The following is a 13827-nucleotide window of genomic DNA, read 5'->3' as shown; positions in this document are numbered from 1 at the left end:
CAATACGAGGTTAGTCATTCATATACTGCTGCATGGGCTGGGCTGTAGTTACATCCTAAGGTTTTAAAAACTGAGCTTAAATAAATGATTAGCGGTAATAAAAGCCGAGGGAGGTCAACAGTGATCACTGACTGTTTTAGGAGCTTTTTGAGATTAAATAGAAGAAAATACATAACATTAAACATGTTAACAACACAAAAGCCATATTAAACGCAGACTACTTTAGGCCCGGAAGTAGGATTCGTCACGTCATCACTTAACAATCGGATAACAATAATAATAATAATAATAATAATAATAATAATAATAATAATAACAACAACAACAACAACAACAACAACAACAACAACAACAACAACAACAATAATAATAATAATAAAGAAACATGTTTTTGGCCAAAATCCTAAGGCTAAAGCTTCAAAATGTGGAATGCAAAGTGATGTCACACTGCCGCTTTCCATCATTTATTTACAGTCTATACAGTAGCATGGGGTTTTATACAACATCTTTTTAAACTGTATTAAAGTTTTAAGTTATGATTCAACTCTCTAAACTGAACACTATGTCTGACAGATAAAAGGGTTTACTGTGTGATTCACTGTATCAACAGAATCCAAGAATTCTGAGCAGCAGTTTTATGAACGAAATTCAAGTTTGTTTGTTTTTTCCGATTGCTTAGCACTAATTAGTAGGAATGCATCTATGCAAGGCTCAAAAATGGGCATTTATAAACCACTGGATGATGTCCCTTTTATAAATAGTCTATGTACTGTATGGGGCATGGGTGTCCCATACAACATAAAGATGATATAAGATGTCATTAAAAGTGCGCCGAAAGAAGCCGACACTAAAATACTCTACCTACAGTTGCAGAAAAACTCGAGTCAGGCCCGTCTCCTGTGGGAGGGTTTTCTGCCCCAGAAAGCTGTACTATTATGGTTCATTCATTCACTAACTTTAGCCCAGAGCTGTACAAGTTTTTACTCCCTCTCGCTTTCATTCTGTGTGTGTTTCTTCCGAAAAGAGAACACAAGAGAATATGGTGCTCCCAGTCCCAAACACTGTGTGACAACATCACAGCGGGGTGAGCAAATACTACTGAGCCATCTGTGAACTTCAGGCAAAAGTGTTCATGCAGGGAATGTTTGCACTGTTTTAATGTTAGAGTTAAGAAAAGAATATAGAACATATTTGGAGACGAATGCTTTTGTGGAAGACACGAAATTCTGCCAGAACTGAAAAGTGAACTGAGTGACGTGAGTTTAAAAGTAGGCTCTTATAAATATGTGGAATTCTGCCTTAGCTTTTACCGATTCTCAAGTATATCAATAATAAAGATAGGTAATGAAAGCACTATGCACTGTAATTCAAAAATTTTATTGAATAATGAAGAAGCAAAAGAAAGACTCCTGATTGTGTGGAGCTCTTCCTACAAGGACAGATTTGACCCAGCAGATTCCACAAATCCAAAGATTTGTCTAAAAACTAGTAGTATACACAGTATATATTGTGAAAATTCATCTTATGCACATATGTAGATACATCTGTGTAAATGGACCTGCGCCTGCATCTGTGCGCATGTGCCTGACTCCCGAGAGCCTAACATTTCATTTGGACTGGGACAAAGTACCGTCGAACCATCAATCCCCTCTTTGTTCCTAACCATCCAGGTGAGCTATCTTGCATCAGCACTTGCGTAGGTATGTGTGCGAGTGTGTGTGGCTCTGTGCGTGATCATGTCACCCACAGCCAAAACATTTACACCACAATACGAGATGTCAGGCTGCAGGCAACCCAACAATTAAACTCGGTAAATAAATAAGCTATCTATGAATTATGTATTCAGAAAGCGGGGCGAGGCGCTGTGATGTGAGGGCTGCAGGCAGATGATGCTCCCTGCCATATCGGGCTGAAAGGATTTCCTGTGAGTCAGGATTTTTGAGGAATAGAGTGATTTGAAAGCAGAGAGTGAACTATGTGATTTGTGTCGGTATGTTTGTGTGTGCACTCCTACTGAGGATTGTCAGTGGGGGAAATGGAGATTCGTCTGATGACTCAACCCCCGAAAGACAAACAGAAATACAGGCAGACACGGAGCGACAGGTAGAAACCTGCAGAGTAAACTGATAGAAAAGGAAGAAAGGAGGAAAAGAAGAAGGAGAATTTGAAACACACTGACAACGGCGCTGATTCACTGCATTAACTTTTCAGCAGGGCATCGCACAACTTCAGGCGGCTGATTAACAGCAAAACATTACAGTGTATTTATAGAAAAAGGGAATTCAGCAGCGCAAGCTCCAGTGTTGTACTCGTTAGCACCAGAGAAAAAAAACCAGAAACACATGCGGAGCTGCCCACATCAAATTCAGCTGATGGGTGTAGCTCTTTGTATAGTAACTGATCAAGAATGTTTAAACACAGCAAACCGGGATGATGTTTGTCTCTTTAAAACATTTAATGTCATCTGTTCTTTATGAAAGAGCAAACAATGAAGATGGAATTATGTCTCACACTACTGCGGTGTGGTAAAAAGAGCCTAGCATTAAATGCTCTATAAAAGTTATCATTTGTTCTGTTAAAACCATAAACTGTATATAATAAATGGTGTCATTGTCTACTACATGACACCGATTGGTCATTTAATGCAGCGGTCCCCAACCGCCGGGCCTCGGACCGGTATCGGTCCGTGAGTCGTTTGGTACCGGGCCGCAAGAGTTGAGGCTCAGGTGTGAAATGTGTGGTTTTCAGGGTTTTTATCGGCTTTCAGCGTTATTTTGTTATCGTTAACTCGGTTTTCCTGGGTCTTTTCACGTGTGTTATGAATAAATCTTCATTTTTTCGGTACCAGTACTAGTTTTATTTTGTTGTATTTATCCACGACACCTTAAAGGCCGATCTGTGAAAATATCGTCGGGCATAAACCGGTCCGTGGCGCAAAAAAGGTTGGAGACCGCTGATTTAATGGCGTCATGACAGCGACTCCTTCACAAAAAAACAAACCTTGGTGTTTTGAAGACAGGCGTGGATCTGATTGTGGAACCAATTTAAAAAGGCAAAGGCAAAATCCTATGACCCCAAAAGTTGTTGATCCTCACCGACGTGCTTTTACCCCAAGGGCCATCTCCAGGGTTCTGGCCCCAGTGACCCCTAGGACGAGGTATGGTTTTTCCTCTATAATGGTACTGTGAATTGCATTTGGTCTAAGACTTTGGTGAGAGGCTGTGAGCAGGAATGGATATACTTGTATCCCCCAGGTTTGCCTTTGGATAAGGAAACAGATCCTGAGGGTCTTGACTGTTGACTGTGCTTACTTGCCAAATGACAGTTCAGAGTGCTCAGATTTCCTGGCAGCTTTGCTTTCCTGAGTTGGGTGCCTGAAATTGAGCCATTTGGTTATCCCATTGTCCTACTGGGGGACTTTAATATGCACAATGATAGCCTGACCTGGAGGAGTCTGATTGTGAGAAATGACCCACCTCACCTGAGCCCAAATTCTGTTTTGTTGTTGGATTTCTGTGCTAACCACTGTTTGCCCATAACAAACACCGTGTTCAAACGTAAGGATGTTTATAAGGGGGCTCACGCCATCACTGGGGATAAGGTCACTAATGTAGTTAACCCTCTAAAGCCTAACCTTTAGACAGGTGTTTTGCAGAGTTTTTTTTTTTTTCAACATCTGTCACTCCGGAGCCTCCTGAACCATTTGCTTAATTGAAAAAATGCCAACATTTCCTGAAAGCAGCGACTCTGCGTTTTTCAGTGATATTAGGGTCATTACAATAATCACACAGCAGTCCTGCTGGTTGGTTGAGAGAAGACAGAGTGAGTGAGTGTTATGGAGCTCTACAGAAAACAGACATTTTATTACATTTGGGTTCTTTTAAACTTTTAAAAGTTTGACCTAAAAGTGGCAGGACCATTTGTGCTAACATTGGTTTTAACGGTTTAAACTCCTGCAACAATGTGTGGAAATGAGTGACTGTGGCTTTGGACAGGGTGGTGTTTCCCCCATTAAGAAGATGGAATGGAGAGAGTGTTCCAGTGTGTTTAGGTGGATCACACTTCTCAGCCTCCACAGGAAGGTCCATCCAGTTAGTTGGACATTGAATTCTACAGAAACAATGCATTTTTTCATCCTCGCTGTGGAATACTGGATCGGCTCCTCATCCTTTTGAGGATATTTGAGCGTATGTGGGAGTTTGACCAACCAGTTTACATGTGGTCTGTGGACTTTGGTCATGGTCCTCAGTCAACAAGTGCCTACTCTGGGTTGGGAACAAGTTACTGCACCAAGTATCTTGGGGGTTTGTTCATGAGTGAGGGAAGAGTGGAGCAGGAGACTTACAGATGGACTGGTGCAGCTTCAGCAGTGATGTAGACACTGCACCAGTCTGTACAGACTACTACAGGCTCCTGTGACCTAGATAAGTGGCAGAAACTGGATCGATGAGTGGAAAAAGACAACAGACACAAGAGCTGCTACAAGAGAGATGTGTACTCTGGAGTAAAATGAAAGTGAGAGAAGACAGTGGTGCTGCAAGAATTCAAATCTAGTGATTTGACTCAGTGTGCTCTCAGTGCTCCTGTTTATTTCTAACATGACAGCTCCACATTAGAGCTCTCACACTTTAAACTGCATGCACAAAACATTAAAGATTGCTCAGTGTGTTCAGCTCTGACTCTGTCCCGTAGCCTAAAAAAATGAGGTGTGGAAATTGTTTTAGTTTGTCACCAGATAAAAGTGCAACTAATTTTACTGACTGAATAGGTATTCTTGATCATACATGTGCTACAAATGTAACTGATTAGTTTTCTCATCTCATTCCAGACCAAGTTATGTGTTGAGCATAAGTTATGGGGATCTACTCTTGCAACAGAAAAAGCACCTTTGTGACATCGATAATTCTGATTTTAAGGCCAACATACCTCACTAACCCCTTTATCTCACTTTGTGGTAGACTACCACTCAGGACAATACCATGGTAACCAAAACACTGCAATAGTTAGAGGAGACATTTGTGTCTATATGATGCATCCATAGAGTTTGGATTCATCTTGACAATCTGGTCTAAAAAGTTATCGGTCCACTCTAAATCCAGATATGGAAACATCTAGCTTCAAACAAGAAAAACATGCCGAAGGCCAAAACAATAACATCAAGGCTATGTCTATCCTTTATATATCATTTATGGTTGAGAAGAAATCTATTTGTATTTGATGAATGAGTTTTTTTGTGGCACAAACCCACTTACACATTAAAGCAGTTGCAAGTTAAATCTATGTGTGCTTGTTTATGTCTGGGTGACATCTTTGTAGTTTCAGTATAGGAAAAAAGTTAGAAGTTGACTTGATGGGAAGGAGAACAGAAACTGAGGCAGGGAGAAAATTTGAGAAAAAGTGTGTGTGTGTGTGTGTGTGTGTGTGTGTGTGTGTGTGTGTGTGTGTGTGTGTGTGTGTGTGTGTGTGCGTGCGTGTGTGCGTGTGTGTGTGCGTGTGTAAGTTTGGGTTACAAAGATACTGTTGGTGTGCGTGAGGGTGTGATAGCATGGCTGACTGACTGGCCTATTGAAGCTGGACGAGATGAACGAAAGGTCAGGAGATGTCAGGCAAAGCTGAGAAGCACACATACAAACACACAGAGTCCATCTTATCCATGTAACTGAGTATGGATCAGAGATTCTCAGTGTGCAGGAGAGCATGAAATAAAATCAGGCACTTTTAGGATTGGGTCAGATCCTGTCTCTTACAAATCTGTCTTCGTGTTAGCATGAATGTTTCCATAAATTACCAGAAGCCTAAGGGAGGAAGTGCGTTGGAGTACATAAGATGCTGTCTCTACAGTAACATGTCTTGATTTGCCAGATTACGCTGGCGAACGGCTTGAAAAATCAGGTAAATGAAATTTGTTTGAATCTTTTAGAGTATAAAGATAGTTTAATGAGCGTTTCCTCATTTATGTCACTACAGATAGTATCAGTGCAACAAATTATTTGATCTCTTTTTCATTTTCATGTAAATTCTATTTTCATGCCTTCAAAAATCAAATAGTTTTCATTACTGAAGCTGATTTTGTAGAAGACGAGAAGGAAAGTATTAACTCTGAAAATTATGATGAAAAATCTTAATGATGACTTTATATGGTCAGGCGAAAAGGAAACTTTTGACTGGAGTCTATCCAGTATGCGAAAACTAATTACACCACATGAGTCAGTCATTTGTAGGACCATCTTTAGCGCCAATAATTTGAAATCAGTGTTTTCTATCTGATTTTATTTGTCTCTCTAACCTTAACACTGTAGAAGAGGATTGTGGGTATTCGTTTATGGACAATATTTCAATCAGGTTGTGATATGGATTTTGACTGGACCATTGCAACACCTTGATTAGCTGCTGTATTTTGGATCATTGTCCTGTTGGTCTAATGGACCACTGCAAGGTCATCACGTCCTGTGGCTGCAAAACAAGCCAAATTCTTACCCCTCCACCACTGTGCTGTTTGTGTTTGAGGAGTTTGTGTTGATATGGTGCTTGGTGTTGGCCAAACATGCAACACCAAGCACCAAATTTGACCAATTTGGTCTTGTCTGCCCAAAGGACATGTTCTGCTCCAGAAGTTGTGTGTTCAGGTGCAAATAAGCCTGCCTGATGTGTTTTTATAAGAGCAGAGGCTTTCTTTGGCAGCTGTAACACTACATCACTAACTACCAATGATTCAATTTAATTCAGTTATATTTACAACAACAGTTGCCTCAAGGCCATTTGGATTGTAAGGTAAAGACCCTACTGTTAAGAATACAGTTAATATTTGTTCCTTAATGATAACTGATTGGACTACAGTGCCACACACCAACACAATTCTTCATCCTAATGAGGACACACAAGATCTTTGTTTTAATTTTTAATTCTGAAAACAAAGCAGACAAAATAAATTAAAACCAGCCCTAAAAGACTTCAAAGTGATAAGAGTAAACATCTACAGGTAGAAATGATGCTTCAAATCTACGAGCCTGAGCCATCACTGCCTTTGTTACTAGTTAGGCTCTGGCTGCTGGGCTGGGGTTCAGCATACTGTCAGCGTTAACATCACTCTCGGCTCTTTGCTAGCTTTGTGTTAGCATGCTGTCTGTGTATGCAGAGAGTTAAAAATTCTGTTAGCAGTATAATACAGTTATCCAGTTTGCACTTTACCATCGTGCTCTTGTCCTTTTGTGCTACAAAAACATTTTCCGTACCTTCAACCCTCAAAAGTTGTAAACTGCCCTTTCCTTCTCCCAGCATATAAACTCATATCTGCTGATTGTAGTGTAGCTGACGTGTGGAGGAAGAAAAGGGCACGTTTATTTTTTTCTTTTTATACTCTATTATTATTATTATTATGTTCCTACTATGACTGCTGGATGTTTGCCTACCAGCTAGACAGAAAGAAAGATTCAAGATTTTTTATTTCTCAAGATCTTCTATTGGTCATGTGCATAGTTATACAAGTATAACATGCAGTGGCATACAGTTGTCACAAACTGTGGTAAATGGATTCGTGTTTATGACAGTTTCAGTTTCAGTTTTAATGTTTGAAAACCTGAGGCTTCCAAAGTCTCAAACCAAAGAATTGACATTTGATTTAACATTTAACCTTTTTCAAAATTAATAGTTATACATTGCTGTGAAAAAGTAATTGCTCCCTAAACCTAATTACCAGCTGTGCCACGCTTGGCAACATGAACTGCAATCAAGTGATCAATAACTGTCAATAAGTCTTTCACATCACTGTGGAAGAATTTTGACCCACTCTTCCTTGCAGAATTGTTTTATTTCAGCCATACTGGATGGTTTTTGAGCATTTTGAGCATTTGCCAAATCTCTTTCTCATTCTTGAATCATGAACACTGTGGCGAGTCAGGCCTGCAGTTCTATAGATGTTGTTCTGGGTTCTTTTGTAACCTCCTGGAGGAGGGAATGTGCTCTTTAAGGTATTTTTGGTAGGATGGCCACTGCTGGAAACGGAGTCTTCTCCCTTGTGGATAATGGCTCTTACTGGAGTCCCAAACATCTGGAGATTCTTATGATTGTGGGATGATGCTGTTTTTTTTTTAAGATCTTTACTACTTTACGTTGACAGTTTTTATTTAAATGATTTCTTGATTTAACAGGTCTGGCAGTTATTAGACCTAGAAGTGGCTAATGAAATTAAACTCAACTTTCCAAAAAAGTTTGGTTAATTCCAATTCATTCATAATTTAAGGGGGTATATTTTTTTACGCTGCAAACATACAAGTGTGACAAATATGCAACTTTTCACAGCACAGTATACACATTATAAACTGCTCCAACTTTTGAGTTCAGCTTAGAGTGAGATTTGTGTCGGGTTCACTTCGTATCCTGTTCAAAACACAATATTTCTGCTACATTGTATGCATTTAAATTAGAAACCTTACTTTTTTGCTTATGTGCAGCCAGTGATGTTTACTGATCCAGTCTTTTCTGTTTTCACTGACAGAAGCCTATGGACTCATGTTCTCAATTCCATTGGTTCATTAATTCACTGGGCTCATTTCATTTTGACATGATTCAACATAACACAATAAAACTACTAATCTGTTGATTCATCTCCTCAAACATATACAGTAAATAAAGTCTAGTCTAGTTCAGTGAGCTTAGCTTGTGAATTTGAATCCTTTATAAGGGATTTTCCAAGAGCAGCATTACATTCTTGTATTGGTTTGGACAATAACACCCTGACTGGCACTGATAAGAAAATCACTGGCATTTCACATTCTGAAGAGTGAGCTAATGGTGTCTGTGTCAGTACTGTTAGTTGATTTTACATATCTGGTTAGTACATTAGTTTATGAAATATGTTCTTAAGTGAAACATAGTGGCACATTATTAAATGGATCGACAGCCCTCTTTAAAAGGAGACATGTGAAAAAACAAAAGTGCTTGGACAACTCATAAAACCACACAGGCTAGCAGGGATATTTATAAGCACTTGTTGGAAATTGAATATTTTTGGCTTTTGGCTTCACTGAGTTCAAGATTAATGGTGGTGCTTCAGTAATTTTCAGGAATAAAGGAAAACTCATGTATTCATGAAAACAGATCTGTTTGCATTCCAGAGATGAAAAGATCAGCACCATTAAAACAAAATACAAAAACAGGTGCGAAAATGAAAACCGGGCAAGCCACGTGAATACACTTGACACAAAGTCACTTCAGAGATGATTCAGACAGACAATGGAGACAAATGAACGGCCAAATAAACTAACAGATAGATAAACTCATGAAGGTATGGATGGAGACATGAAAAGCCAATGGAGAGAATGAGGAATGTTGACAATGTAAAAGAGGCTCTGATAGCCAAATACCTACAAATTGCACGCAAAGCAATCGATATTTGGTTAGCGATATCATTTTCTTGTCTTTCTTTGCTCATGTTATGTGATGACGTGATTAAATCCTGATCTGCTCTCCAATTTAGAACCCAAGTAACACTAAGAATAAAAGCGATTCCTGCTTAATGCAGTGCTAAATGGGTGACAATGCATATATGAAATGTTGTCATGCTGCCATTAACATTAACATCTGTTTCTGATAGTGGTGCCATATAGAGAGGATGGAAAGATTCAGTGAATGAGACAAAGGTAAGATAGACAGAATGTACAATAGTATAAATAAATAGTTGGATTACTTTGTCATTCTTTGCTCGGCTTGATTTTGATTCCACACAAGGAATTCGGGGTCGTACCTATCGAGGGGGGACAGGCAGAGAGAAACAAGAGAGAGGTATATGTCGACTGTCTGGTAACAAATTATTCAATACCTGTTATAATAGCGATAATTAATAGTAATCAATAGAAATCAAAATTGTAGCCAGTAGACTCATCTTTCTCTCTTAACATTTTGTTATCAGGCAATAGAGGATGTGGGCAGGGTGGAGAACATGCACTTGGAGCAGATGGTTGGGAAATGGCGAGTATGTCAGATAAAGAGAGGGTCTCCGGACAAAAGAAACAAGGTAAGCCCTTGTTGCTTTCAGAAATTTAGCTATTGGTGGTTGCATAAATACCGTATAGCTTAAGGGTTTAAATAATTTTTAGGTCAACTTAGCTGTTGAATGATGGCAGATTCATTAAAGCTAAGCAGGACTGGTTACACAGTAGCTAACGAGTGAGAAAATGACAAGCATTCCGGAGCCTGTTCCGTGTAAGCTGGGTTTATTTAGTTAGATTTAAATGAGACGTTAAACATATGCTTTGTATTTTGGGTAACTATGTCAGCTTATGGAAGTGCTACATATTTTACTCTTGAAGGCTACTGCTCATGAAAATCAGAAATACAGTTAGAATATTTCCAACGATTAATCCAAAAAACGATTTACAATACAGAAATGTCAAACTTCTTAAAAGCATCTTTATTTCTTTAGTCAATATTTGGTTTTGGCTCCTTTCCCATGAATTACTTTATCAGTGTGGCGTAGCATGGATGTAAGCTTGTGGCACTGCTGAGGGACTGTTGAAGCTCAGGTTGCTTTGGCAGTGGCCTTCTGCTCATCTGTAGCATCTCCATAAAGCTTGTCAACAGATGAAAGAACAAAGTGCTCCGAAATCTCCTGGTAGATGGCTATGTTGACTTTGGACTTGATAAAACACAGTGGACCAACCCGACCGTAGCACCGGCAGATGACATGGTATCCCAGATGATCACAGACTGCCGAAACTTCACACTGGACTTCAAACACCACTCTTTCTCCAGACTCCAGGACCTCAACAGATCTAGAATCCAGTTCTTTTTCTGCATAGCTCTGGTAGCTTGCAGATGTCTTTCCATGTTGCCTCTTGATGCACTGAAACCTGTTGAATTGACTCCTTGTGAAGTTCTTCAAATTTCTTGAATCTTTGAAGCTCTTTTCTTGACAATCCTCTTATAGCTACAGGCATCTCTGCTGATTGTGCATTGTGCAGCTAGTCCTAACACACTTTCCACTCCCAGTCAGCTTTCCATTAATACACTTCAATACAGCACTCTGAACAGCCAGCCTTTTCAGCAATGACCTTCTGCAGTGTACCCTCCAAGTCGAGGTTGTCGATCATTAGAACAACTGTTAAGTCAGCAGTTTCCCCGGTGATCGTAATTGTCTTTACTGAAGTAGAACGAGACATACACAGTATTTATACTGTTTGAATTATGTACTCAGCTCAAAGTAGTCTTAGAATTTGAGGTACTGAATTTCTGGTTTTCATGAGCTATAACCTTCAGTGCTGGAACTTTAAAGACAAAGGGTTTACCAGTCAAAGTTTGGACACACCTTCTCATTTAATGTTTGTTTTGTTGTTGTTTTTTTACATTTTCATAACTATTTACAACATCCTCACTGAAAGCATCAAAACTATGAATGAACATATATGGATTTATGTAGTAAACAAAAAAGTGTGAAAGTTTAAAACATGTTTTATATTTTAGATTCTTCAAATTAGCCACCCTTTGCTTTGATTACTGCTTTGCACACTCTTGGCCTTCTCTTGATGCAGCACTCCATCACTTTCCTTATTGGTCAAACAGCCCTTACACAACCTGTTGAAGAAACAATGGTCCAACTAAACACAAACAGGATGGGATGGCATGTTCCTGCAGGATGCTGTGTTAGCCATGCTGGCTCAGTGTGCCCTCAATTTTGAATAAATCCCCAAAAGTGTCACCAGCAAAACATCCCCACACTATCACAACTCCTCCTGCATGCTTCACAGTGGGAACCATGCATGTAGAAACTGTTCGTTCACCTTTTCTGCATCGCACAAAGACACAGCGGGCGGAACCAAAGTTCAGACCAAAGCACAGATTTCCACTGGTCTAACTGTCCATTCCTTGGCCCAAAGAAATCTCTTCTGCTTGCTGCTTTTCCTTAGTAGTGTTTTCTTAGCAACTATTTGACCATAAAGGCCTGATTCGCGCAGTCTCCTCTGAACAGTTGATGTAGAGATGTGTCTGCTACTGGAACTCTGTGCTGCATTTATCTCGGTTCTAATCCTAGGTGATGCCAACTTGTGATTTTTGAAGCTGATGACTTGGATGAATTTATCCTCAGAAGCAGAAGCAACTCTTGGCCGGTCTTTCTTGTGCATGGTCCTCATGTGAGCCAGTTTCGTCATAGTGCTTGATGGTTTTTGCAACTGAACTTGGACACACATTGAAAATTTTAGCAATTTTCCAGACTGACTGACCTTCAGTTCTTAATGTAATGATGGACTGTCGTTTCTCTTTACTTAGCTGACAAGGCATTGAAAACCATTTCAGGTGACTACATCTTGAAGCTCAATGACAGAAAGCCAAGGGTTTGCAGTGCAACGCAAAGGGTGGCTACTTTTAAGAATCTACAATATAAGACAGTTTTTTTTATCAATTTTTTCTTTGCTACATAATTCCATATATCTTGGTTCATATGTTTGATGTCATCAGTTATGGATCTACAATACAGAAAGTAGTAAAAATAAAGAAAAACCATTAATTGAGAAGGTGTGCCCAAACTTTTGAATGGTACTAAATGTATATATACATACATTTACAGAGTATTTTAAAGTTTACCTTTTTGAAATAAATAACAAAATAATTTTTTTTCACAATATTTTTGAGACATCAGTAGATGCATAAACTCTGTGTTCGCAAAACATGTAGGAACAATCCAGCATGTATGACTGTAGCGTGTGTGCACTTATAGGCTGTGCTGACCAATGGACCAATCTCCCAGAACCTGGACAGGTTAAATGAATAAGTCTGCTTCTACTCAATATTTCCCTCACTGCCAATGAATCCCACACAAAAGGCAAAAAGCAGAAAACCTATGCTCTGGTATAATCTTCTTTTTGGCCACAATGAGATTTTTTTTCTGTGTGATAGGGTGTTCTCCAAGACCTATTAAAAACCTCGGACCTATTGTACTTCATGACTTAGGGGCTGTATTGGGCACTATCCTTCAGTGTTCTAAATACTTCTGCACGTATTAATAGAAAATACTGCTTACTAGAAGCTACAGTCCCTAGCTGCTTCAAGAAAAATAGTGGGCCTCAATTTGTTTTATCTTCAAAGATCTGAAAGTCTTTATTGTGTTCAGCTGCTGAGCGTGTCAAAGAAAATGTAGAAAAGTCAGACGGTACAAACAAAGAGTTTGAGCCTTTTTGAATGGGATTTTTTGAGAGTAAGAAAGATGTAGCATAACACCGGACCCTCCCTTTAACAAGCTACTCGTATGACTTTAGATGCCGCTTACATCGGCATGTCGTGTGCATGTCGTGAGCGTAAAGCAAAATGCCATGCATCAAAAGTCCGCCCTTTAAATGTAGCAGTGCAGATGTGTTGAAGGTACACAACGATGATGCCAGAGCTAAAGAGTGACCAAACAAATGACGTGAGTGCAATGTGCACACAGAAATAAACACTTGGACAATGGGTGAATGTAAGAGCAATGACGACAACAACAGCAAAGAGAGCTAATGAAACAAAAGATAGTTTTGAGTTTCTAAATTTCACAATAAGCAATTCAAGAGAAAGTGAGCTCCTCATTAGAGAAATAAATTTGTGGAAAAATAAACATATCCGCTGCCTGTACCTGAACTAACATATCCCAAACAGACAGTTCAGCTTTAATTAGGCTACTTCTATTTCTGACAGCTAGTCTGTGCAGCCATTACAAAGAAGAGGCTAAAAAATAAAAGAGAAATCCAAGACAGTATTGGAATAGTATTTCAAACTTCATTTTAACTAGGACAAAAGAGTGATAAAAACAGCTATTACACTGTCTCTTTATGTCTCTCTAACTCTTTTTTTTAATGTGTCACT

General features: G+C 39.3%; 1 protein-coding gene across 11 annotated transcripts in view; it reads right to left on the bottom strand.

The window, feature by feature from the left end:
- The window catches only part of ctnnd2b (catenin (cadherin-associated protein), delta 2b), a 240754-nt gene that overhangs the window by 78127 nt on the left and 148800 nt on the right, over positions 1-13827 (bottom strand). For 8 of the 11 annotated variants that reach the window (XM_024806087.2, XM_076876378.1, XM_024806086.2 and 5 more), the window contains one exon: positions 9686-9742. The exons of the other annotated variants lie outside the window; for them this stretch is intronic. In XM_024806087.2, coding sequence (XP_024661855.1) covers positions 9686-9742 — 57 coding nt within the window. The remainder of the gene's footprint in view (positions 1-9685; positions 9743-13827) is intronic. 11 annotated transcript variants of the gene reach the window in all.

This window comes from Maylandia zebra, linkage group LG18, assembly GCF_041146795.1.
Source record: "Maylandia zebra isolate NMK-2024a linkage group LG18, Mzebra_GT3a, whole genome shotgun sequence".
Taxonomy (NCBI): Eukaryota; Metazoa; Chordata; class Actinopteri; order Cichliformes; family Cichlidae; genus Maylandia; species Maylandia zebra.
The sequence above is the reverse complement of the archived record's forward strand: the minus strand, read 5'-3'. Positions and strand labels throughout refer to the sequence as shown.